This window comes from Pogona vitticeps, chromosome 2 (assembly GCF_051106095.1).
Source record: "Pogona vitticeps strain Pit_001003342236 chromosome 2, PviZW2.1, whole genome shotgun sequence".
Taxonomy (NCBI): Eukaryota; Metazoa; Chordata; class Lepidosauria; order Squamata; family Agamidae; genus Pogona; species Pogona vitticeps.
The window spans coordinates 31,470,393-31,498,071 of NC_135784.1; the positions used below are offsets into that span (position 1 = coordinate 31,470,393).

General features: G+C 41.7%; 1 protein-coding gene and 1 long non-coding RNA gene across 2 annotated transcripts; one reads left to right on the forward strand and one right to left on the reverse strand.

Moving 5' to 3' along the window:
* Positions 1-1,894: 1,894 nt before the first annotated feature.
* Positions 1,895-9,251, reverse strand: LOC140704314 (uncharacterized). The gene is made up of 3 exons (XR_012083427.2): positions 8,888-9,251; positions 5,004-5,126; positions 1,895-2,903 (listed from the first exon to the last, which is right to left on the reverse strand). It is a non-coding gene; the product is annotated as an uncharacterized LOC140704314 (long non-coding RNA).
* Positions 9,252-14,928: 5,677 nt separating this feature from the next.
* On the forward strand, positions 14,929-27,645 carry LOC110089333 (tyrosine-protein kinase receptor UFO). Its single transcript, XM_020812315.3, has 6 exons — positions 14,929-14,989; positions 16,909-17,113; positions 18,773-18,873; positions 21,715-21,919; positions 23,563-23,663; positions 24,150-27,645. Exons 2-6 carry the CDS (start codon positions 17,025-17,027, stop codon positions 24,206-24,208), a joined length of 555 nt encoding a protein of 184 aa, XP_020667974.3. The 5' UTR covers positions 14,929-14,989; positions 16,909-17,024; the 3' UTR covers positions 24,209-27,645.
* Positions 27,646-27,679: the final 34 nt, after the last annotated feature.

Below are 27,679 nucleotides of genomic sequence, written 5' to 3' on the forward strand. Positions count from 1 at the left end.
ATAAATATTGAAGAGATTCAGAAGAATTACTGTCTGCATGGCGATCTGCCTTGGCTTCTTCATGGACATTGGTTGAAGATTAATCTTTTCCCATTGTATAAGAGCAGACCATTAGACACGGGCTGCTAATCCTAACATTTGCCTTGAACACAGTGATATTTTTTCCCAGAAGCAACCACTGTAGGGATCCAGAGAGGGACTATTATATGGGGAGAATGGAGTGTTAAGCCTTTGCTCCCAATTACAGTCCTTCTGATCTCGTGAGTTTTCCCTGTCACAAAGTGTTAATGGAACCCATTTTATGGGATTGGGCCCAAGCATGGAGGAGGAGGAGGAGGAGGAGGAAGAGGAGGAGAAGTCTATTGTAGAAATTAGACCAGAAATATTTTCCAAGCAATTCCATAAGAATCATAGGAAAGAGATTTCTATGAATGTTTGGTGCTGTTATTACATGTGTAATGAGTGAATTCTGTGGTTTTCAGTCTTTGAGATTTAATTTTTGTGTGTATAGAACACATAATCAATGTAAATAAATGAGGCTTGTAGAAATAGATAAGGTGATGTTGCAACAATGAAAATATGTAAGTATTTATTTTTATTTATTATTAGTATATATTATATGATGATACACAGATTAATTTTGATATGATCGTCAATGACTGTTTAGTTTCCTTCTGGATCTAATCCTCTTTTGCGATAATGCCACCCGTGACAAACACAAGCTTCTGAATCTTCCACTACCACCCCCGGATGTGTATAAAGTCTTGTAGGATTTTAGGGAGGTTCAGGCATAAGTTTCCTTGATTTAACCTTACCACTTTGAGTTCTGAACCCTCACCTCCAGCTATGTCACAGCTTGGCCTACATTAACAGTACACCGTCATCCACATGGAGTGCAGAAGCCTCCCAAACTCTCAGCCGTGTGTTGTTTACTCTTGGATGTCCCTTAATGAGTCTTGGGCCCCTCCTTTGGACAGTGCATTTATTTGGATAAAAATGGTAGTAACACAAACAAAAGGGTGAATAACAGACATGGATGATGAGGAAGAGTGGTTGGTATAGCCTAGCTGCAGAGGCTACACTTCTATGGGTTGGCACTCCAAGAGAGGCCAGAAAGACATCCACCAAAACCGGGCCTTCTCGGTTGTGGCACCATCCCTGTGGAATGGGCTCCTGGTGGAGCTGTGTGTGGCTCTCTCCCTTCCTGCCTTTAAGAGGGTGCTGTTTGAAAAATGAGGCTGTTTGAAGAAGCCTCTAACGGCATCCTCAATTCAATTTTTTAAAATTATTTTTCCACCGTCTTGCCATTGTTTAGGTCTATTCAGTTTTATGTACAGTTGTATTCCTTCTTGATTTTAGAGGAACGTTTTAGCCATGGAAAGGTCAGAAGGACTGACTTCCAGGAAAATGTATTCGTGAAGGACAGGTGTAGCACGCATACTACTCCTGTCCTCTGAAGATGCCGGCCACAGAGACTGGTGAAACGTTAGGAAGAAGAACCTTCAGAACACGGCCAAAGAGCCCGAAAAACCCACAACAACCAACTCCCAGGAAAATGTTTGAAGAACTCACGACAAGATTCAATGAAACGAACTAGGTAAGGGACCATTTTACAGAGCCGTTTCTCCTCAATGTATTTTCTCACGGCTTTGTTCAAGCCAGTGTTTCCCTCTGGATCCAGTCTTGTGCTGTTATTCTGAAAATGAAGGGTCTTCTCAATGAGAAAGGCCAACTTCTCTCTTTGAAGAAATGTGTAGTGGGACAAAAGAGCACAGCCTTCCCGCCTTGGCACCTCTTTCCCTCTTTGTCCAACGTTGCCAGTTTGCAATCTTGCTTCTTCAAATAGGGTTGTCCTCCAGTTTTAGGATTGGCAGCTCTATCTTCTCTCACATGGGCTGTCAGAGGCTGGTTGAAACTGGAGTACAATGACACCTAACAGATCACAAGCACCACACCCCAAGTCTGATTATTCTAACTAGAGATGAGCACGAACCACAAACTATCTGAACCTTTTTTTCCACGAACCACAAACTGGTTCATTTAAAAAAAATTAAAAGTTTGTGTTTGGGAGGAGGGGAAACTAACCCCACCCCCAAAACCTGAGTTCAATCCTAATGGGCTCAGGCAACCAGCTCAAGGTTGACTCAGCTTTCTATCCTTCTGAGGTCAGCAAATAAAGTACACAGCTCATGGTGGGGGGCGGGGGGGTGGGGGAAAGGGATATGTCACCTTATACTTAAATTGCCAATTGCCTAGATTATGCTTTAAGCGTTATGGTGTGGTATATAAGCACCACAGGTTGCTTTTGTTTGTGTTTGTCTATGTTCTGCCTTGACATTCTCTCTTCTTTTCTGGATTGGTAGTCTAAAAAACAAAACAGACCAAAGTCACACCTGAAGCAACCCATGTGGCATTAACCCACATTGTTGACCAGAAAGCTTGTGGGGTGGAGAAGAGAGCAATGCCTCACCGCTGCGGAAGACATGGACTGACAGGTATCCATCAATTCATAAAGGGTCTCTCCTTGTACTCCCAGCATCCCTCCATGTGACTGTTGTGTTGTCTTGTGCTATGGGATTGTTTCCAATTTGTGGGTTTTTGAGGAATGTACAAGGTATTCATGGAATGATTTATCAGTGACAGCCCTCAGTTCTCAGATCTTGTTCTTGGTCACCCTATTGCAGAGCAAGAAGGAAATATCTAGGATAGTTACATTGAAAAAAATAGTGAAAGTGCAATTTATTACTTCCAATTTCTGCATTACTGATTCCTGTTACAAAAGTCTCGATCAGAACAACATTTGAAAGACAATTTGATCATACGAACTTGGTCTTCTGTGCCACACTTAGCTTTCTGCGTAGAACACCGTTTCATGATGCTTGTTGAGGAAGGGCTTTCAAAACCTTTCAGGAAAACAGAAAGTCTTATATTCAATGAATGAATCTTTTTTTAAAAAAAATAATAAATGATCACTATTTGAAGTGGATAGCAAAGTTCATTGTATTTATGGTCCATATATTTGTGTGCATGTACCTATAGGTGGGAAATCAAACACTCATTTTCAGACTGCGGTGCATATGTATCTTTTCTACTCAGGGGTGCTACCTGTGGGTGCCAACACCGAAATGACAGCCATCCCTAAACCTTTGCCCTAAGGGTGTGACTACACAACAAGGAAAATACAATGGAAATCAGGTTTCCTTGAGTGAAATTGCTATTTGTAGGAGTCAACCATAGCAGAGTCAGAGAACTCAGTTTGCACTCAGCACCAAAAGTTGCCCTAAGGTGTTAACAAGATGCTAATTGGTAATTCCCACCTTTCTGTATCTCTCTCTCTCTCTCTTTTAATTGTTCTCCTAAATACCCTACTTAAAATCTGTTCCAGCACTGAGCTGGAAACTCTACCCTGCAAAAAGGACCCCATGCTTCACATTTGGTCAGGTGATCATACTGGTAGAAAGGAGAAAAAATTGATGTCAAGCTGATTATTTAAACCAACCCATCAGTTGAAAAAAAAAGAGAGATGATTCCCCACTCAAATGAAATGATACCACAATGACTTTCCTATATTGAGCTTTATGTCATGTAGACAATGAATTTTCATTCCAATTCATCTATGCCCAGTCTGATGTAAATTGCAGAGTAAAGGGTTTATGTAGTCACCCACTTCATTTGAGATTGCCTTTTATTACCTGTGTACAGGGTCTCCTTCTCCTAGATTATCCCTATCATCAATTTGGGCAAATTGCTAGTATTCCCTTTTATGCTGATACCGTTAACTTTGCTTTAGATTTATTTAAAGCACATAGAGAAAGACAAACACACACATACACACAACTTGAAAAAGTTCCTTGAACCTGTGGGGGGGGGGGGAACCGAATGTTTCAAGTTGACAGGTTCAGTTGTATAGAAACATAAGCCTCTACTTTCCTTCCATCTCACTTAAACATTCTCTGTTCCAGATTAATAGATAGCAGGGATATTGGCAAGACTTGAGTCCCAAGTCCAAGTCTTTGGTACCAACTCCTGAGTTCCAAGCCCCAAGTCTGAGACCCTGTTAAAAACAAGCTCCACCCCTCCCGGAAAAAAGGGAGAAGTAGGTGGTTTCCGAGTCACAAGTCAAGTAACTCATGTGAGTTAAGTCCAACTTGATAGCAAGTTCCGTGACTTGAGTCCCCAATCCAGATACGTTGAATAGACCAGATGGGCGGGATATACATCAAATAAACAAAATAAAATAAAACAAAATAAAATAAAATAAAATAAAATAAAATAAAATAATAATAATAATAATGATAATGATAATGATAATGATAATGATAATGATAATAGACAGACAGACAGACAGACAGACAGACAGAAGGACACACTATTATTCACAGCTTTTTCACAAATCAGAACACACTCATTCCCACTCCTCCTCTAAATAACTCTTCTGGAAGCACAAACTAACGGCGCTAAATCACTTTTTCCTTCTCGCACACCCTTACATGCAAAGCAGAAACTCTCCAGCTGGGAGCAATAGAGACCTAGCAACTTACAGTTCCATTCACAAATATTCATTCACCCTTCTCAACTTCTCACGCCTGGCACACATCCCACATGGAACTGTCACTCAACACTAGTCACAATGCAACCCAGTGCAAACCTACTCGCAAAATCTGTTTGCACTGTGAAATCTGCACACTTAGGTTTCAACAAGCTAATAAACACATATAGGAATAGAACCTGCCATCAGAGGATTCTGTTGCTCATTTGCTAAGCTTAGAAAAAGATCTGTTTGGTTATCAGAAAGCAGTCAGAAGAGCTGTGCCAGTTTGTATTACCTGATATAAACTCAGATTCTGTTACGGTTATCCCAGGCATGCCATCTTAAAAAGGGTAGCACAGTCAGAATTGCAGCTCAATATTTGTGTACTTAGAGGTACGGAAGCCTACTTGTATTCTCTTTAGCCTTTCTATAGAGATAAGTGTATAAGAAAGATATTGCTCACATAACGTACCTGGCATGCTTCTTGTCTCAGTCATGCAGACTGCATCAGCATTATTGTTTTCACAAGTTTGTCCAAGAGGCAGGCAATCCTTCTCTCCTTTTATAAGAGTGCAACTGTCGCATTTAATGCTATCTGCTGAGGAAAATGACATTATTACATTATTACATCCAGTACTTCATGTTTATGTCCCTCTCTTGGATGCACACCTTCCTGTGTTGAAGGGGGGTTCAGTGTGTCAGAGAAACTGGGAGCAGAGCGAACAGGAGGCAGGATTCAATCCTTTCTTCCATGCTACATAAATTGCTAGGAGAAGCTGTCAAGGATTTGGAGGTCCTGTGCCATCAATATGCCAAAGACACCAAGCGCTTTAAACAGCTGGTCGGCGGTTCACAAAGCAGCTTTCCTATGGTTGATCTTCACCAGACAACAATGATTCTTCCCCGTTGGAATGCATTAAACAGGTTTCAATGCATTCCAATGAGGAAATGCTTTTCGCTAGACAATGATTTCGCTAAACAGCGATTTCAGTGGAACGGATTATCATCGTCTAGCGAGGCACCATTGTACTGTCGATTCATCCCTCAGGTTTCAGGAGTGAACATGAGGGGATTGCCTGAGATGGGTGAACTAGCCTTAATTGCAACTCATTTGCATTAACGGGACATGGTATATGCATGAGGCTTCCTTGGAAGACTACTTGGAAACATTAGTTGGGTCAAAATTATGCAACCAGATAAATGACTGGAGCTCTTTACAGGGAACATATGACACCCCTATTACATCATCTACATTGTCAGGAAATGCTGATTATGACCGATAATCTCATATACAGGTTTCATCTAGACCAGTGGTTCCCAGTCTGGGTCCCCAGATGTCCTTGGACAACAACTCCCAGAAATCCTAGACAACACAGCTCGTGGTGAAGTCTTCTCACAGTTTTAGTCCAAGAACATGCGGAGACCCAAAATTTGGAACCATTGATCTAGACTATTTGAAAGAGTCGTCTTCCTGCATGAGCTTTTCCCCTTTTAAAAAGACCTTCAGGAAAGGCCTTTCTCTCAAGTCCCCAGCACTATCAGTCCTGGAGAAATGGACCTTCTTATGGCCTGACCTCAGACTGTGGAACTCCCTTCCACAGGAGACTAGCTTGGCTCCCTCTTTGTTCTCCTTCCACCGGCAGATAGAGATATTTCTCTCCAGTTAAGCCTTTGACCATTGATCAGAATACAAATAACTTTTAAAAAGGGATGCTATGCTTGCAAATATTTCAATTTTCAACTAGGAAAGAAAACAAACTACCAAACTTCATCTTTTAAATAAGAACCTGTATAGTACATAACTAGCCCCAACATTCTTGTCAATCACAAGAGCCCATTTTCAACTCCAAGGAGGAAACAGTAGTCATGAATTATTGACCTGTCTCTCCTTACCTGGGACAGGTGAGACTTACCTCCCGGACTGAGGCAGAGGAAGATGCAGATGACCAAGAAAAATAAGGCTTGAGTCATTTGTGGCCCCCACATTACTACACTATGCTCCACTTGGTACACTTTTATGCAGGAAGGGAGATGAATTTATTTCTCCTCAGTTTGTGGGAACAACTTTTTATCCTTTCCCAAGACAGGTGGTAGGCTTGGCCTGAGTTGTTAGACCTCCTCTCAGGAAAGAGGGTAGGTCCACACTTCAGTTCCTGGTTCTCCATCTTCCTTGGCACGCTAATACTCAGGTGGCACCACAGCATGTCTGAGATCTGCCCGGTTATTCCATCTGCTTACAGGCTGCATTTGTCATGTAGAAGTTGGTGGGATACACGGTGCAACAATCAGAGGAAATGTGGGCATTCACACAGTCTCACCTACAGATACACATATAGGTCACTAATATTCGAGTGCCAGTTCTGGACCCCTCATTTCTACTGCCGATTTGCCTGAACCGGTAACACAAGTTTAGTATGGTGTGCTGGGTAGAGGTTTGGAGCAAGGTTTAAAGAGATCGGTTCAAATCACCACTTGGCCATGGAGGTTCACTGTGAGAGTGGCACAAGTAAGCATAGTCTGTTAAATTTCACATACCTAGAAAAACCTGTTAAGATTACTCTAAATTGGAAACAGTTTCGTGGCACCTAATGTGCATGGGCCACTAGTTATAGTGCTTTTCAACATATCTGTTATGTTGAAAACATAACTCTTATAGATATGTTGAAAAGCAACATATAATAATCTATAATAAAGATATGTTTATATCTTTATTATAGATATAAAGAGAGAAAGGGAAAATGAGGAAGAATGCAACAACTACCTTAAAATATATCACCTTCTCTTCATACTGCCTAAGTGTAAAAGGGCTGCATAAGAAACTCTGGTGGGGATGTACAGAGTCCAGTGACCTTGTGCTGAACCCTCTGCAAACGTTAGCAATTGGATTGGACTCAGGCTTCATTGAGGTTTCCGCTGTCAGCCCTCTACTACTGGAACAAACCTGTGTAATCTTTTGGGGTGACCCATCCACCTAGGGGGTGGATGGGAGTTATCTGGTCCTGCCTTATAATTGATCAAAAAAATGGACATATGGACCCGATTTAGTCCATTTTGCAACTAGCAAAGGTCTCCCAAAAGGAAGTTGAATAAATTCAGAAAAAATTCTTGTCTGCTTGGCAATCTGCCTTCGCTTCTTCCTGGACGTTAGTTTAAGATTAATATCTTGCCATAGTATAACCATATGACACAGGCTGCTAATCCTAATATTTCTCTTGAAATACAAAGATGTTTTTTCAGAAGTAACCACTGTAGGGATCCAAAGAGGAGCTATTATGTGGGCAGAATGGAGCGTTAAGCTTTTGCTCCCCATTACGGTCCTTCTGAGTATTCCCTGCAATAAAATGTTAATGAAGCCCAAGTCCCAGGACTTGTTCCAAGCCAAAAAAAGAGAGGGGGGGGGAGAGTATTGTAGAAATTAGTCCAGAAAGCTTTTCCAAGCAATTCCATAGGAATCATAGGAAAGAGATTCCTATGAAATGCGTGGGGCTGTTACTACATTGCTCCATACTCTGCATGTGTAAAGAATGAATTCTGTGGTTTTCAATATTTGGGATTTAATTTTTTCTTTGTATGGAACATAGAATTAATATAGACAAATCAAGCTTGTAGAAATAGACAGAGTGATGTTGTCTGGAATTATTGCAACAATTAAAAGGCTTATACCATGATACCCAGATGAATTTTGATATGATTGTCAATGATGGTTTGGTTTTATTCTGGATTTAATCGTCTTCTGGGAGAATGAGAGCTGTGAGCACGTCCATCATTCACATGGAGTGCAAAACAGTACAAGCACTGAAGGCTCCCCAAACTCTTAGCAGTGTGTTATTTACTCTTGGATATCCCTTAATGAGTCTTGGACCCTTCCGTTGCACAGTATACAGTATTTACTTAGATAAAAATGGTAGTAGCACAAACAATATGGCTAACAACATGCATGGGTGATGAGGAAGAATGGCTGGCATAGCCTAGCTGCACAGGCTACACTTCTACAGGTTGCTACTGCAAGAGAGATCAGAATGACGTCCACAAGAAACCAGGCCTTCTGGATTGTGGCACCATCCCTATACAAGCAAGCAACCAACCAACTTTATGTATATAATATTGTGAGCCAGCTACAGCCGGTTGGGGGGGGGAAGGAGATAAGTGCCAGTGTGGGCAGGCCCCCTCAGCAACAACAGGAGGGTGGTTGGCCTTGAAGGAACCACCTGAGGCAGACGAGGGTGGAGGCCCTAAACCCACCCCCAGAGAAACAGCTCTAGCTGTAGCTGAGGTAGATATAGAGGGGAGTGAGCAAGAAGAAGGGGTGGGGGTAGGAGCCGGACATTTGGGAGGACGCCTGGGAGGTTTTGTCACCTTCGGAGAAGAGAGATACTAGTCTGCTGGGGGAGATGGTGGAAGGAGCTTCTAAGAGGCCTGCATCTCCGGAGGACGGCTGGTTTATCTGAAGGCAAGCTGAAAGCTGAAAGCTAGAAGCTCCCAGGGACAGCCGGGGCTGCACAGCCTCCTCTGCTTGCTGGACGCCGTGCTGGGGGACTCGGCCGGCAAAGACTGCTTAACTGCCTGGACCTTTCAGCCAAAACGAGCTGCCACGGGAGTGAAGTAACTCCCTCGGAGGGGGGACAGAATATTCCCTCAGCCCTGGAAGGACAGAAAGCGACCAATTCCATCCCTGCTGCTTGGGACTACAGGCCCCATCCTGCCAAGGACTACAGAGACACTGTTTTCCTTTCCTTTCCTTTATATGCTGAGTCCAGTAAAGCTTAACTGATCATGGATGCCTCATCATGGATACAGCGGCTGGGGCCACTGACAAATATACATTGAATACTTTATATAATATTCAAAATGAGTCAGCAAAAAGCAAAGTGTGCTGCGTATATACTGCACCATAGTGCTTAAAGCACTCTCTGAATAATTTACAACTTAATCATGCAGGCTACACTCCTTCTCCCCCCCCCCCCCCACTGCAAGCTGGATACTCAGTTTACTGACCTGGGAAGGATAGAAGGCTGAGTCAACCTTGAGCTGGCTACCTGGGGTCGTGAGCACAGTTTTGGCTGCAGTAGAGCAGTTTAACCACTCCACCAACTCCACCAACAAGGCAGGATGTTAAGAGTTTAGTAGAGCAATAAACTCTTGTACAGATGAGTCAACATGCTCCCACTTAAAAGGCAGCCCACACAGAAAAGGCTGAATTCCCACCTTCCTCTTTTAATGTCGTGATTGGCCATGAAAATCTGATTTCTCTCAAATGAATGCATTTTCAATGTGAGCAGAACCAACGCAAGTGAAACTAACAGCTGAGAAAACTAGAGAGAAATATGAATATCTTGGCCATATTCAAAGAAGGGCTGAACTCCTTGAATTCACTTTGGTGGCCTTCAGAAAGAGCAATCACAGAGCAGCATTTGCAAGGAGTGAGACAGAACCTGAGAAGGAGGGGGAACAAATGGACAAATGAGTTTATTATGGGTAGATGATGTCATTTGTTAAGATCTTTAAAAGCATGCTTATGTAGAACCCTAATGGTCATACAAGAATGTTGTTCTCCTATATACACCAGCTATGCACTAGTAGTGCTGATGATAGCAGATGTCTCCTTCTGATAGCAGCTGAATTCATTTCTGTAGTCACATCATTTAAGAGTAGTAACTGAAGAAGCATTAAATAACATTGAGTGCCTCCCTGTCCTGGAAGAGTTGGACAGCGAACCAACCTTAGCAGAAATAAAAGCGGCCTTGGATTCCCTTGCCTCCGGCAAGGCACCTGGAAAGGATAACATACCTGTTGAAGTGCTGAAGTGCTGCAAAGAGACCATCACCACCGAACTGTATGAAATCTTTCATCTTTGCTGGAGCAAAGGTAGAGTACCACAGAACATGAAGGATGCAAACATCGTCACATTGTATAGGAACAAAGGAGACAGGGGCGATTGCAATAACTACCGTGGCATCTCTCTTCTTAGTGTTGTAGGGAAGCTGCTTGCCCGTGTTGTGCTGAAGAGGCTCCAGGTGCTTGCAGACAGAGTCTATCCAGAATCACAGTGTGGATTCCGAGCAAATAGATCCACCACTGACATGGTATTCTCCCTCAGACAGTTGCAGGAGAAATGCAGGGAACAACAGCCACTCTTAGTGGCCTTCATAGACCTTACAAAAGCATTTGACTTGGTTAGCAGGGATGGCCTTTTTAAAATACTTTCTAAGATTGGATGTCCTCCTCGACTCTTTAGCATCATCAGGTCCTTTCATGAGGGAATGAAGGACACTGTAGTTTTTGATGGCTCAACATCAGATCCCTTTGACATCCGAAGCGGAGTGAAACAGGGCTGTGTCCTCGCGCCAACCCTTTTTGGGATCTTTTTTGCTGTCATGCTGAAGCATGCCTTTGGAACTGCAACAGAAGGTGTCTATCTCCAGACTAGATCAGATGGAAAGCTCTTTAATCTCTCTAGATTGAGAGCAAAGACCAGAGTTCAGCTGAAATGCATGTGGGACTTCCTCTTCGCCGATGATGCAGCCATTGTTGCCCACTCTGCCGAAGACCTCCAACAACTCATGAATCGTTTTAGCAAGGCCTGCCAAGACTTTGGACTATCAGCCTGAAAAAACACAAGTCATGGGCCAGGGCGTGGACTCACCTCCCTCTATTACTATCTCCATGCAAGAATTGGAGGTTGTCCATGAATTTGTGTACCTTGGCTCAACGATCTCTGACACTCTTTCCCTAGATGTAGAGCTGGATAGACACATTGGCAAAGCAGCTACCATGTTCTCAAGACTCACAAAAAGAGTATGGCTCAATAAGAAGCTGACAGCATACACCAAGATCCGGGTCTATAGAGCCTGTGTCCTGAGCACACTCCTGTACTGCAGTGAGTCCTGGACCCTTCATGCGAGGCAGGAGAGAAAGCTGAACACGTTCCATATGTGTTGCCTCCGACGCATTTTTGGTATCACCTGGCAGGACAAAGTTCCAAATAGAGTAGTCCTAGAACGAGCTGGAATTTTTAGCATGTATACACTACTGAAACAGCGACGTCTACTGTGGGTGGCCACAGTAGACATCACCTTATTGGCAGGAAATAAGGAAGAATGGGAGAGTTCAGTGGATCAGTAAGTGGATGATAAAGTGAATTTGAATTGTTCCCCCTCAATTTGTACATTGTGCCCTAAATAAATAAATCTGAGCTCCTGACTCCATGCTTCACCTCTTGATTGGTCCAGAGATTATACAGTATGCTCCTCAATGGATGGTTTTTCAGTACAAGCAGAAAGAATGAAGCAGAAATAAACTACTGTACAGTACTGAGGAAACTAGTGGAGACAACTGAAAAAAGGCTCCAGAGGCAAAAGGATAACAGGCTTTTTTGGATTCATTTTGAGGGTCATCTCAAACAGAAGTTGCAGGTCAGCATTTGCTAAGAGTGCTTTGCAACCAGAGAAGAGGGAAGGTTGAACAAACAAATGAGGGGTGGTTTCGGGGGGGGCATAAAAGGTGTCTGGGTAGATGACGTCATGTAGTATGATCTCTACAAGTATTCTTTTGGGATGGTCTATGTTTCTTGCGGGTGGTTGGGGAGGTGTCTTAGCCTGCCCTGTCACATTAAAAAAAATACAATCCTATTTGGATTGGAGGGATGGGCAAAGGGTCAAAGGTCACCAATGTTAGCGTATCAATCTGGGACCTTCATTTCTACCGTCTATTTACATGGAATGGTACCAAAAGCAGTTTAGTGTAGCAGATAGAGGGTTGTGGTAGACCTTAATTCAAATCCCCACCTAGCCATTGGAGGTTCACTGTGAGAGTGGCAATCTTAAATATCGCCTTGAAATCTCATGTACCTGGAAAACCCTGTTAAGTTTGCTCTTATTTGGAGACAATTTTATTACACATAACACACAATAGTGAATTGCACATAGCACACACGGTCCACTAGTTAAAGTGGTTATCAGCAGGAAATAAGGGCAGAACAGGAGAGTTCAGTGGATCAGTAAGTGAATCATAAAGTGAATTTGAATTGTTCCCATCAATCGGTACGCTGTGCCCTAAATAAATAAATAAATCGGAGCTCCTGACTCCATGCTTCACCTCTTGACTGGTCCAGAGATGATATGTTTCCATAAATGGATGGTTTTTCAATACAGGTAGAAAGAATGCAATAAAAATAAACTAATGTACTGAGAAAACTGGGGGAGATGAACACAAAAACGGTCCAGAGACAAAAAGATAGTAGACATTTTAGATTCATTTTGATGACTGTTGCAGAGAAAGGTTGTAGGTCACCAGAGAAAGAGTAAGGCAGAACAAACAAATGGCAGTGTTTTTGTTTGTTCCCTTTTTTTGTTGCATTTATATAGACGATGTCAAGTGTTACAATCTGAGCTTGTTCTTTGCTGCAGAAGCCTTCAAAGGCTAATTCGGATGGAGCATTTGGTCTCTTACAATTACCCAATGTTGTGCTGATAATATTCTTATTTTTCTGGCTGTTCGAATGACACAAGGCTTAAAGCATTACCCACAGTTAGAAACAGTGACAAAAGGAAGGAGAGAGAGAGAACTTAAGGCCATCGTGACCCATCCCACCAGAGCCTACATGAGAGATAACACATTCACAAATCTACAAATTGGTGTAGGACTGTGCTCTGTCACTTTTTTAAAAAATTAGAATTTCATTTTGCAAATTTCCCCCAAAGATAGAGCACATTCCTAATATATTGGCCTCTAGTTTTTGATCCCCTAAAACAGTGGTTCTTAACGTGGGCGATAATGCCCCCCAGGGGGCGATTTCATTTTTCACGGGGGCGGTAGAACGAAAAGGGCCAGCGTGGGGGTGCTGGAGCAGAAGGGGGGCGGTAGGGGGGCGCTGGAGCAAGCCAAACCTGTGAAGATGGCTGCAGCCTTTTTACAGTGTGCATGAATATATATTTTCCTCCAATTTTAATTTAGTTTCAGACTTTTTGTCTTGAAATTTTTAGTTCCTGCATTTGTTTTTATGCCCTTTTTATATTTCTTTTTCCATCTTAAAATTCACTTGCAACTAAATCATTAAATGTTACTTTTTTGGGGGCATTTCATTTTCTTGGAATTTAATTTTGTTTTCAGGGGTCATTGGATTTAAGTGTCTTAAATAAATAAATAAATAAATAAATAAATAAATAAATAAATAAATAAATAAATAAATAAATAAATAAATAAATAAAAAGATATCACCGCGGGGAGGGGGGCGATGATAACTTCCTCAATGGCTCAAGGGGGCGTTTCTTTCAAAAAGGTTAAGAACCACTGCCCTAAAAGACCATTTTAATTGATTCCGAAATATTAATCTCTCTGTGTAGTGATATTTCTCTCCACACGCCTGAGATTAATTTAAAATTAATATCTTGCCATTATATAATACGATATGGGCTGTTAATCCTGTCTTTCACCCACAAGCACAAGGATGTTTTTTTCTGAAGCAGCCACTGTGGAGATTCAGAGTGAGGGTATAATAAGAGAAGCATGGAATGCTAACCCTTTGGTCCCCATTACAACCCTCTTGATCTCATCAATTTTCCCTGCTACAAAATACTAACAGAAACCACTTTCCAGAACTTGTTCCTGGCCAAAACAAAAAAAGAAGTGTATTTTAGAAAATAGTCCAGAAATATTTTCCCATCAGGAGCAAAGGAATATGATTTCCATGAAATGCTGGAGGCTGTTATTGCTTCCCCAATAGTTTGTGATGAGCGAATTCTGTTGTTTTGGTCTCCTTGGAGTTGGCATTTCCATCTAATGATGTCTGACTGGTCAACTTGGTTGGTTTGTCTTGCTCAAAAAGTGTAATTCAGGGCCATTCTTTTCTGTTCTGGGTGGCTTTTGATCACTATGTGTTTCATAGAAGAATACCATTTAATGCCCTCTAAAATATTCAAGTGTGCCTGTCACATTTCAATGCTTTCAGCATCAATTATTGTTATAATGTTCCTCTTCTGGTTTTTTCCTGTTGTCTTAAGATACTTAAGGCAAACCTCCGTCTCTGCCATTGAGCCATCATTCTGACTTTGGAGGTGACATCCATTGGGTTTTCAGCAAATGGCTCAACTTGGCCAAGCTCTTCTCTGCTGCCTGATAGTCTGGTGCCTGAGTATCGGCTGGGCCCAGGCAGGTGAGTGCTTCTGTCTATAGTATATGTTAGTGTGTGTCAGCATGAAACAAGACACATACCCTCAATGGTGCATGGTCAGAGGTGAGCAAAAAACAACAACAGAGCAGACAAATCCAGAGTACTAAGAGCTGGTATAAGGTGATGGGAAGGGCTTGGGAGCTGGAGAATCTGAGTTGAAAGGCTTTCTTGGCCACGACATGGGATGCAGGACAGATCACATAATTTAGCCTTAACTTGCTTTGCAGGGGCTCTTCCAGAAGTATATCACAATACCTTGAATGACCAGGCGGTTTTTAAGTCCCTGTTAGGTAAGTTGCGGTCTCTCGGTCTTACTTATTTTCTAGAGCTATAATATAATGGTTTCAGCCCTGAAATCTTGGAGGTAAGGTGAGGGAACAAGCATATCTTTGCCTAACGTACCGATGTTGTGAGGCTCATGTGAGGCTTTTCCATGAATGTTCCAGCTAGAGTTCTTTGATGGGAAGAGACAGGATAGTAATTGAACGAGATCCACTAAGCCTGGTAGCAACAAGTTCAAAACCAGCCCATGAATTCTGTGGATGTACTGAGGATATGACTCCAGCTGTCTGACTCTGAGGTGTTCTATTCAGAATACCACACTCCCTCTCCAAACAGCTGGGTTTCAAAAGAGATGCAATTTTGAATCAGGCAGTCTGCTCTTGCTGCCAAGCTTGGTGGTGGTGGTGGTGGGGTCAGATGTTTCTGCTGTCCAAATTGGAACATTACAGAGATGGACCTGTTGATCAGAAATTCCCCCTTCCCAAGTGTCTTCAGCTGGGCTATTTCAGTAGCTACTGCCAGATCTCAGGCTCTTTCCAATTGTTTTTGGATTTAGAAGGGGAACCTAGTTCTTTTCGACCTGGGAGTTGCAATAAAACAAGGACCTGTAGCTGGAGGAAAAGAAGGACCTTCAGTGGTACCTGATGGGTCCCTTGAGAGTCCGTACTACCCTGATTGGCAATACTAAGATCAGCACAAGCGACTTCCCACCCGTCAAGTTACTCATGTTGTTTATATAGTTACAGTGATCTGTGTGGTTTTGCATACACATCACTGTAACGATATAAATAACATGAGTAACTTTTACTTAAGCAAAAGCAATAATAAAAACAGGTCCAAGGATTTGACACTTTACATTTGACTATGCTGGGGGAAGGTCAACAGGAAGGGGGAGGAAAAGAAGGGATACTGAGAAATGGAATTGGCCAGAGTGAGTTCTCTCTGGATAGGCAAATTCAGTTTTTCCTCTTTGTGTCTCTTTATGTTTAAATCAGAGTCATACTGGACAGGCCTTGAAAAGAAGAACATTTTCCAAAGGAGGATGGTTTCCCAGCCACCCTTCGCATGATGGATTGTTCTCCCTAAAAGAGGATGTATGGCTAATTTACATACAACAGATGAATAGAACCATCAACGCAACACATTTCATTGTCATTTCATCTGACATTTCATTGTCAGATTGTCCAGTAACTGAGATTCAGTGACAGAAACGTAGTGACATCATCCATCCTAATGGGCACAGTCCATGAAATGAAATCAAAACTTTATCAAAGCGCATAATAAGCAATATTTGGTCTTCCCCTTTTCCTGCTGCCTTCAACTTTCCTAGCATCATTGTGTTTTCCAGTGTGTCTTTCCTCCGCATTCCCAGAGTACAACAGTCACAATTTTGCTACTTTTGCTTCCAGGGTATGTTTAGGGTTCTTTTGAGGTATGGCCCACATTTGCATCTTTCTGGACGTCCTGGATATCTTCTAAGCCTTCCTCCAGTTTTAACCAAACTGTATAGCATGTTATTAATGGTAAAATGCCCCATCTGTATATTGGACGAGTAATGATCAACTTAAAACAACTTATTTGGGAACAAAGAATCTTTCAGTGAAATGTCATAAGAAGAGGAATTGATTATGCAGTGTTTGCTAAATAGAATTAAGGAAGCACTAAATTCCAATAGAAATGGAATACAATGTGTGTGGAGGGGCGACGTTTGGGTTTTTGTTGTTGTTTTTTTGCGGGTTTGTGAGTGGGTTGACTATATTTTGTGGAAGCCAGTCAGAAAGAAGACTATGGAGCTGAGAGATGGGCTAACATCTGGGGGAAAGGAGCTTGCAGCTAGACCCCTAGCCTTTGTTTGTGCATTCTTCTGTGCCTCTGTTTTCTTTGTCATACCACCATTTTGTGCTCTAGTATTTTATTTTCCTTCTAGGTGTGTATTTCAAAAAGCAACCAGAAACCCTGACGGCTGCATTGGGCAGTTATTTTAAACTTTCTTGTTCTGTCCATGCCAAAGACCTTGACACCCCACCCACAATCAGCTGGTTCATGAACGATGCTCCTCTGGAGTTTGCTGAAACTAATGAGATCGAGGTACCCATGGGTGATAAAGAGTGGGTAACCACCAGTAAATTGATGTAAGCACTTTGTATCCTAACCACCATAGGAGATACTCTCTGGAGAAAAAATAAGATGAAACGGCTTTGCTGTGCATGTGCTAGAGAGAAGTCCTACTGTACTCTGTAGCTGGCTGGGATGCCCTGATTTTTCCCAAAAAGGCAGAATGGGGCGAAATGTAGCTGGCTTCTATGGGTTGGAACTGCTTTTGCGCTAGATGAACCACCAGGAATATTTGACTCTTTAGATCTTTTAGACTTCAGCTCCCAGGAACCCCAGAACAGTCTATATACGACTCGTATATCAAAGTCCTTTTTAATCACTCTTTGAAATACCGTATTTTTCGCTCCATAAGACCTTTCCATAAGACGCACCAATTTTTTAGGAAAAGAAAACAGGAAAATATAATCTGTTTTCTTCGCTCCATAAGATGCACAGACTTTCCACCCCCCTGTTTTGTGGGGGAAAAGTGCGTTTTATGGTGCGAAAAATACGGTATTTTCCCAGAAATTTTAAGATGCCCGGCACCTATCTAGTCAGTAATCTCAATACTATGAAGAATAACAATGACAACAACCAGAAATTTATAGTAATTTATCCTTTCTCTCTATTTTTTCTCAATGCTTCCTTTCCTCAGGATAGCATCTAGTTAAGCCAAGCATCCAGAAGCCTGCTTCCCCAGATATTCTTGACCTACAACTCCAAGGAATCCTGACCAGCACAGCTAGTGGTGACGGCTTCAGGGAGTTTTAGTCCAAGAACATCTCAGGACTGAAAGTTTGGGAACCATTGGTGTAAATGATAGAATGAAATTTGGTTTTCCTAGAAATATGCAAGATATGTCCTATCAGAACCTGGAAAAAAATGTCTTTTTTATTGGTATATACATCTCTTGTAAGAAGATGAAACATATAATGTACAGATCCCTAAGGTTTTGTCTAAGGAGGTGACTACATTGGTCATTTGCTCCACAGTTTACATCAGATTGGGCACTGATAAATTTGAGTTTAAAAAACCCTTGACGATACAAAGTAAAGCTCAAGATGCTCTTAGGGATATCAGTTCTCCTCAGCTAAGGGCCCCTAAGTCTTCATATTAGGTCTTTCAAAACAAAAATGGGGGCGGTGAACTCAGCTCTGGACATAAATTTACTAAGGCACTTTGGAGAATTAAATAAGCAAAGAGAGAGAGGCAGAAATCACCAATCAGCACTTTCTTAGCACCCTAACACAGATTCTGATGTTATAGCTCCATGCAAACTGATTTCTTTGCATTTACCCTGATAAATCCTGCAAGTTGTCATCTTGATGGCTACAGCAATTCCCCCAGGAAAAACCAATTTGATAAACAGTGGATAGGCAGACCATTGCACAATCAAGCCCTATCTTTAGGTGGCTTCATCTAGTATCTAACTGGAAGGATCATTTATTGGAATCCAATTGGCTAAGACAGTACTTGCATGTTTCGTCTTAAATCTTTGGTTCTTTAAGGATGAGAGATCCCTTTTTTTAAAGAAATAGAAATGTAGAATCCAGGCTGGCTGATAACTGAAATGAGCACTAGAGGAACACTTCCTGAATGTTGCTTTTGTTCTAGATGAGGATGAAAACAGGTGCCGAGAAACTGGATAACTGAAAATTTTCAATTTTTCTTCCTTTTCATCTCTACAACCCTACCAGCCTTCCTTCTGTAAGGATCAGAGATGTTGGAAGCTACAAGTGTAAGACTGTGGCAAAAGGGAATGAAATTTTCTCTGATGACACCTACCTCCAACTGGAAGGTAAACGTACGTACGTGTGTGTGTGTGTGTGTGTGTGTGTGTGTGTGTGTGTGTGTGTGTGTGTGAGAGAGAGAGAGAGAGAGAGAGAGAGAGAGACTGTGATACCCCCATAGACTCCTAGTGCAAATAAACGAAGGGTAGAGAAAGAATTAAAGTTATAGTGACTGATACAACTCCAAATAACAGCTATTATCTTTCCCTTTTGAAAAAAGTACCTTTTATAGCATTTTTTTAAAAACGCCAATACAAAACATTTTTAAAAGTCTGTATCTTAAATATAAAAATATGCACAAAACAACAATGTTTTTCCCACATATAAACCAAGCACCACAGAAAAACTATCACAAGGCCTTTTAAAAAAACCCCTCAGTGTCATAGTATTGGCATCATGCAGTAGCATCATTCGCCAAGATCTGTGTCTCAATGGTGCCAGGGCCGACCACAAAATTCCTGCTGTCTTTCCCCTTTCCTGTGTGACTTCAGGTTGTCATTTCAGAAGCATCCTGATTTCTGTAGCTTCAGCGCTTAAGCCTGTGACTAGGAGCGAGGCCCCTTGATGTTATCTGGAGAAGATATTTGTGATATTGTGTAGCGTTGAGCAAACATTGCATAATCAGCTGTTTGTGGATGGGTGGGGTGTATATGAGAGAGAGAGAAACAAACAAACAGGAAACACACACAGAAAAAATCAGTGTTGAATTTAAAGGCCAGTGCATAAATTCCTACAGCAGTGACGACCTCCACTGCAACCGCAGCAGCTCTACAACACGCAAGCAAACAACAAATACTGTACAACGATTCATCTTAGCCTGTTGAATGATATGTCTCAAAGTCTAAAGAATACATGTCAAGATCTAGGTTTGCTAGGTGGGCTATGTCCCATTCCCTGAAGCCTGAAAAATGGACCTCAAATCTTAGTAGCTGCTCAATGAATATGAGTGATTGGGAATGTATAACCATGACTAACCAACATGCATTTTCATATATATTTTGATTCTTGGAGGTAGACTCTTACCAACACCAGATGTGCTCTAGGCCCTATAAATTAAAATCTTTGTCTCCATTATATTCCTTTTCACTCACTGTGTCAAATAAATTATAGATTATGATAGATTCCCCCCCCCCATATGAGCAGCAGTGGAATTTGTAGTGAAAAGCCACTTTATTTTATTTATTTATTTATTTATTTATTTATTAAATTTATACCCCGCCCCTCTAGACCGTGTCTACTCACTGGCCACATAATTTGACATTGTGAGTGTTCTCACTTCCAGTATGATTCCATTAAACAAATTTTTACTCCAACGCATTAACTTCTTTCGCAGCGAACTGTTGCCATTGTATTTTCCCCCAGAAACCCTTTCTAAGCTACCTTCTGAATTTTGTGGAACTCAAAATGGCTACTTCCACAAACAATATTAACCACTGATATCTTTGGTAATCTTTGTAGACCACAAGTATAGTGAACATCAGTTGAATGTTCAGAGAAAAACAGACACTTTTAAGAGCCCATTTTATTTCAGAGGTGCAGGGTGAATTACTCCACCAAAGAAAGAAAGGTCTGTGGATGATGCAGGCTGATCACCAATACTCACTCAAAGGGTGCCATTCCATGTAGTCTTATTTATAAATGAATTTTACATTTGGGGCTGTTTGCAATTTCAATTGCTTGGAACAGTGGTTCTTAACCTTGGGTTACCCAGGCGTTTTTGGACTGCAGCTCCCAGAAGCCTTCACCACCAGCTGTGCTGGCTGGGGTTTCTGGGAGTTGCAGTTCAAAAACACCTGAGTAACCCAAGGTTAAGAACCACTGGCTTGGAACATCATTGAGAACCCAAACTTTTAAAGGCTGTTTTTTTTTGGGGGGGGTAACTGGTGCCCTGGAAAGCTAGTGGAGTGGACGGCCAGCTCTCTGGAGGCAGGGCTGGGGGGGTGAGGTCACTGGAAGAGGTCCAGAGATTCTTTGGAAGCAGATTTATGCAACTCATTAACCATTAGATGGCGTTCCATGCCTAGTTACGCTGGCCACGTGACCACGGAAGATTGTCCTCAGACAAACGCTAGCTCTATGGGTTGGAAATGGAGATGAGCACCGCCCCCTAGAGTCGGACACGACTGGGCAAATTGTCAGGGGGAACCGTTTACCTTTAACTTTAACCATCCTAATCGTGTGATGGATTAGTCCAAGAAGAAGCAATTCATGCATTAACATTTTGTGTCATAACTGAGGAGTCTTAGAGAGCTAGCTCTCCTGAAATGCTTGGCATAAAACAGAGGGGTTGGGAGGTAGCCTAGTGTCTGGGGAGGATGAGCCAATGAGTAGAGAGAGTCATTTGTTCTGTGTTTCTCCTGGGGCCATTTTGAGATAAAACCATTGACCCCACACAATAATGGCAAGTAAAATTACTAAAGACCCTTTCTATCATATGGCAGGTCAGAAGAAGAAGAAAAGAAAGTCACATTTACATTTTACAGTGAAACTTTATCCACATTTATAAAAGTGCCAGTCTGTATATTATGCATATATCTTGGTGTCAGACAAAGAAAAGACATTGGTTGAAGATTACTTCATAAGGACATTGTTGTTCTGAGGTCTAAAGGAGCTTCAGACTTATTGACACCCGGTGAATTAGTGACCAGTCATAAAAAGCCCTGCTCACATCTTGCAAAGACAAAATAAAATGTGGTCTTCCTCTTTTCCCCACTGCCTCCAGGTTTTCCATTGTGAAGAAAGAGATTACAGTTCAGGTCCCCCCCTCCCTATCTTATGCAGTTTTCTATGGCTCCACTTCCTCTCCTGTCATCCCATTTTGATGCTTAAACGTTCTCTTTTCCTTCTAGGGGTATATTTCCAAAAGCACCCGGAAAGTCTTTCTGCTTCGTTGGACAAAAGTGCTAAGCTATCCTGCTCTTTCCGTGCCCGCCCCATTGTCGAGCCGGCCGAAATCAGCTGGATGAGGAACGGTGCTCCTCTGGAGCTGGCTGAGAATAATCAATCGCAGGTGGCCTTGGATGAAAAAGAGTGGGTGACTACCAGTGAATTGATGTAAGCACTCTGCAGCCAAATATTCAATAGGAAGTGTTTATTTATCAACTATAAGTCATTAAAATACGTTAAAATAAAATAATAAGCAGCAGGTGAGATAGTTAATTAAAAAAGAAAATACAATAAGGCGTAAGCAGGAATCAAAGAGACAAATGTACAGGGAACTCTGCAGCCAAAACGGCACAGGAGATCCTCTCTGGCATAATAATGAGACCAAACGCCTCTGCTGCACATGTGCTGCAGAGAGTAGCAGAGAAGCCCCATTCTGTGGCTGGCTGGGATGCCCTGACTTTCACAGAACAGTGGAATGGGGAGAGGTGCCGATGGTTGCCACTGGCTGGGACTGCATCAAGTCCCTTCATCATTCTTTGAAACATTTTCCTAGAAATGTTAAGATTCCCAGCAACCATCTTGTTACAAATCTCAGTACTAGTACTAAGAATAACAATGACTATAACCAGAAGCTTCTAGTAATTTATCCTCATGGCACAGTGGTTAAACAGCAGTACTGCAGCCAAAACTCTGCTCATGACCCAGGGTTCAATCCCAGGTAGCCAGGTCGAGGTTGACGCAGCCTTCCATCCTTCCGAGGTCAGTAAATTGAGTACCCAGATTGCTGGGGGGAGTAGTAGGGGGGCAATGCATAGCCTGCATAATTAAACTGTAAACCACCCAGAGAGCACTTTAAGCACCGTGGGGTGTTATAGAAGAAGCATACTTTCCTACTTTCCTCTTGTTTTTTTCCAGTGCTCCTTCAAATGATAAAGTGGAATCAGATACATACTATTAGAATTTGGAAAATTTCCTCTCTCTCTCTTTTAATTGGTATGCATCTCTTGTAAGAAGATGAAATATATAATGTATAAATCCATAAGGTTCTATCTAGGGAGGTTGCCACAGTTTACATCAGACTGGGCACAGATGAATTGGAATTAAAATGCCTTAACTACACAATATAAAGCTCAGTGAAGGGAAACACATTCTGAAACTCCCTTTTTCGATTCAGAAATTAGCTTTTTAAAATTCAGCCACCATGGGTGTTTAAACTTGCTCCGACTGAGCTGACATAACTGTTGTCTACTTTCTGCCAATGTGATCCCCTGATCCCATGCAAATGGGTGCTCCCAGGGATGTCAGTTCCCTTCAAAAAGGGTTTTTTTTCTAGGACAAGTAGATAAACAAAAGAGAGAGGTGGGAACTGCCAATTAGCACCTTGTTAGCACTTATAGGCAATTCTGATGTTGGTGCTCGATGCAGATAGAGCTACCTACTGACTCCTGAAAATTGCCATCTAGATGGCTCCAGCAATTAAGACATGGAAACCCAATTTGATGAACATGAATATACAATGGAGCAAACCATATTCCCCCTGCTATATACATGCACACTACCTTTAGATGCTCATTTCTTCCATACCAACTGGCCAGGGACTGTATGTTTTGCCTGAAATTTCTAATTCTTTAAGGACTAGAGACTTAAAAACAAAGCAAAACAAAACAAAAATGGAATCAAGGAGAGCTGATGTTCTAAATGGGCGCTAAAGGAGGGATTCCTGAACGTTGCTTTTGTTCTGATGAAGAGTAAAACAACAGCTGAGAAACTGGGTAACTGTGATTGTTTTCAACTTTTCCTTTCCCCACCAGCATCTCTTCTGTAGATTATACAGATGTTGGACATTACAAGTGTGTGGCCACAGTAGAAGGATCTAAAATTTTCTCTAATGATGCCTACCTTGGATTGAGAGGTAAACACAGTGTTTGTGTAGGTATGCATGCACATGTGTAACTATGAGTGTGTGTGAGAGAAAGAGATCTTAACACCATATCCCAGGGCAAACCTCAGTGGTTTTCAGGGCAATTGATTCAACCAAATTGAGGGCTTTGTGAATTGTCCGTAGCTCCTCAGGCAGTGCACACATAACCCCTCCTCCCTGCCGTCTGGACACTTTTCTTCAAAGCTGGTGCACATCCCTCGTTTTCACCAGGAAGAACTCTAGTGATATTTAAATCTTTCTCCCTTGCATGTTGCGAGTAGACATGGTCTAGAGGGGCGGGGTATGTATAAATAAATAAATAAATAAATAAATAAATAAATAAATAAATAAATAAATAAATAAATAAATAAATAAATAAATAAATAAATAAATGTTTCCTACTGACTGCCATTCCAAGAAAGAGGTCAGTTAATACTTTGCAATGCTTATAGATAATGGCTTTGGTTTCCTTTTCAGGTTACGGTAAGAGATCTTTGAAAGTTTCAAATACTAAAAATGGGCAGGATTTGCTATGAGATGAATGACATGCAGAATCCAGAACCAGGACACCTTGACTCCAATTCCTTGCTCTTGCAAGTGCAGTCCCCAATAAATAATATTGTTCTAGAATACAAAGTCTTGACCTTTCAGTGTCTGAATGGGGCAAAATTATAATCGTCAGAAAAGACTGCAATTAGAGAAGTAGGTACAGTATATTAATCCAAATCTTTAACATGTACAAAAAACTGAATCCTAAATTTATAAGACCTAAAGTTGTGTAGTTTTTCTGTAGTCATAGTTTTTGTCTTCATAATGTTCAACTGCAATTGTTAAAAATAAGAAGATAGTTCCAATGGTGACAAAGCAGTAGCTACCACTGGGGAACTGTGGTAGCTGAAGGTGACACCGGCAGAGGAGGCAATAGCAGTGACACTCAAGCTAAAGTTTGTTAGTATTGCACAGAAGGTGGCCGTAATAAACTACTGCTAAATTTTTCTTACCATGGAAACCGTATGATGAGATAGTCCAAAAAGAAACAAATTATAGTACTGGAAGATGAGACTCCCAGATAAGAAAATGGTCAATCTGGGGAAGTGCAAAGGACAAGCACAAATAGCATTGTTGCTAATGATGCAACTAAATTAAAGCCAAAAGGACATCTAGTGGCTGATGTGCACAATAGTCAAAGGAAAGTCCAATGATGCACAACATATGCATTTGAAACATAAAACATGAGAAGTATGAATTAAGATGAATTGAAAATCCTAAAGCAAGAAATGGAATGTATAAATATTGCCGTGCTTTGTGTCAGTGAACTAAAGTGGGCTGGAAATGGATATTTTCAGTCAGAGTGTTTTGCTTTGGAAATGATGAACTCAGAAGAAATGGAGTGTCTCTAAAACAGAGGCAAGATGTAGCATGGACAGTTGGGGGCTATAATGTAAAGTCATGACTGAATAATATTACTCAGAATCCACAGACAACGTGTCAATATAAACATCATTCAAGTCTATGCTCTAGCTACAGATGCTGAAGAAAATGAAACTGAAAGCTATTGTACCAATTTCAAGGAGGAAATTGATCACACACCGAAACAAGACACGCTTATAGTCATAGATGATTGGAACACAAAAGAAGGAAACAAACCAGAAACAAATGTCAATGGAAAATTTGGCTTAAGGGAAAAAAAATGAAACAGGAGAAAAACTCATAGAGTTCTGAGAAGCCAACAATCTGCTGATCTCAAATACATGCTTCAAGCAACCAAGCAGAGGGCTGTACACATGGAGATCACCAGATGGACTATATAGGAATAACTGAATTTTTGTGTACCATTTTAAAATTTCATGCTGACAAGTCGTTTTAAAATGTTTGTTCACTATTTTTTGTGCAGTGTTTTTCTTTTGTTTCTGCTGCACACCCATCTTCTTAAGATAATTTGGTTTCGGGTTTTGCTTTTTTAAAGATTGGATGTAGTTTTAATATAAGTTTATTTTTGTCTGTCTTGCTGCATATATTTTCACATTTCACAATACAGCCTGCCTACGTTCAACCTTTGTGTGGCAGTTACAGCCAGATAGGATGACACCTTATGCTGGATCCCTTGAGCCTGGGACTGTGTGCTTCATGAAACAGACAATTAACATTCTTGCTTTACTAACTAGGCTTTTTGATTATACAGATTTTTTTTTCTCATGGCAGTCTTTATTCAGTCACTGTTGCAAAAATTTGGTTTAGAACAACAGCTGATTTTGTATTCATATCCGGTCTTAGGATCTGTGCCTTCAGTTCCACAGTGGGAAGTATCCTCATTACAACCTCTGTCTTCTTCTCTTAAGCGACCACCTGGGAGAGAAGACAGGAGAAAGTATTTTTCAGTTACTCTTGCTGCCCACCTCTGATTTGAGTGAATTTTTCAGTGCATCTGATTTTGTCCCTGAAAGCTGTCTAGGTCCTTTTCTGTGGGGGCTACAGCCTGTTTCCATGTGCAAGCCTAGGAATTCATTCAACTGGTCTCAAATACATTCTTTTTCTACCCTGTCGTCTCTTTTCTTCCCACCTTATGCACTCACCTGTGCATAATGTTCACACCCCCTTCATTTTAAATTAGAGATGGACAATAGACAGCCTGCGTTGCTAATTCCTCCCCAAGCTCATCTTGTGCAACCTCCATCACCATCGCTCTTTGCCACTGCATAACTAACCTGGGGGTCTTGTTAAGAAGGAAGGCTGGATAGAAATATTTTAAATAAATAAATAAATAACCTTTGTTGGTGCTGACAAAAAGGTCACGTCTTTTTTTATTAGATTTATACCCTGTCCATCTAGACAGATAGTCTACTCTGGAAGGCATAACAAAATTTAAAAACAATAAAACCAATAAAATTTAAATTCCAAGATGTAAAAATATAGATATTAAAATACAGCAGGAGGGAAAGCCTGCTTTGTTTGCCCTGCACATCTTGGTTTTGCCCTTTTCTTTTAAAAAGGGCAAAACCAAGATGTGCAGGAAGCATGCCTCTTGTTTTAAAGCAGAGTGGTGCTTCCAGAAGCTTGCTTTGCCCTAAGACCTGCCCCACCCTGTTTTAAGTGTGATTAGGCAAACAAATGTTTCCGTGTACATTATCTGGTGGGTCAATCAAGCTCAGTTTCATTGTGAAGGAGGAAATTCTGTGGATTCTGTAAAGCACCAGGCATCTGTCGTTGTTCGTTTGGGGAGACTATCCATGGTGTGTGGTTTTGAGGGAAGGCTGCCACTGTGCAAGGCAACTGAGGCTGCTCCTTGTTCAGTATGAAATCCGTTTTGGAGCACAGGAACCCCCAGCAACACTCAACAAAAGTTAAATGGAATTTAGATGTTCTGAGGAGGTTGAGAAAACTGGCCAAAAGCCAGCCTAAGGGTCCCTGACTCACAGGACAGCGTGAGGAGACGTTCCTTTTCTGGACTAGAACTCCCACAATCCACCATTCACCCTCCAGGATTCAGCATGGATCTGCAGATTCTGGGACTAAAACTTTTAAAAGCTCTATAGCTATGCCATTGGCAGCTGGGACTACAATTGTTTTATTATGGCGCTGGTACAGTGCCTACTCGTGTTAGAAGAACAGTGAACAGATGTTTGAAGTCTGTTCACTGTTCTGGCACTGTGACCAACTGCCAATATCGAGGTAGGCAGCCTAGCTGGCCCTCTACTCTGAACCTGGTCCTGTTGAACGCCAGGTCTGTATCCAACAAATCCCAGCTTATTCAAGATCTTATTCTGGAGGAGGATGCAGACCTGGCATGCATAACTGAGACCTGGATGAGTGGGGAAGGAGGGGTTCCTCTGACCCTTTCCTGTCCTCCAGGTTATGCAGTCCAGCACAAGGGCAGACTGGAGGGGCGGGGGGGAGGAGTTGCCATTGTCTATAGAAAATCTCTAGAGGTTACTAGGCGCTCCTCGGTCGTGAAGCCAGGTTTGGAGGCCCTTCATGTGTGGATTGGGGCCAGGGATGGTATTGGGATC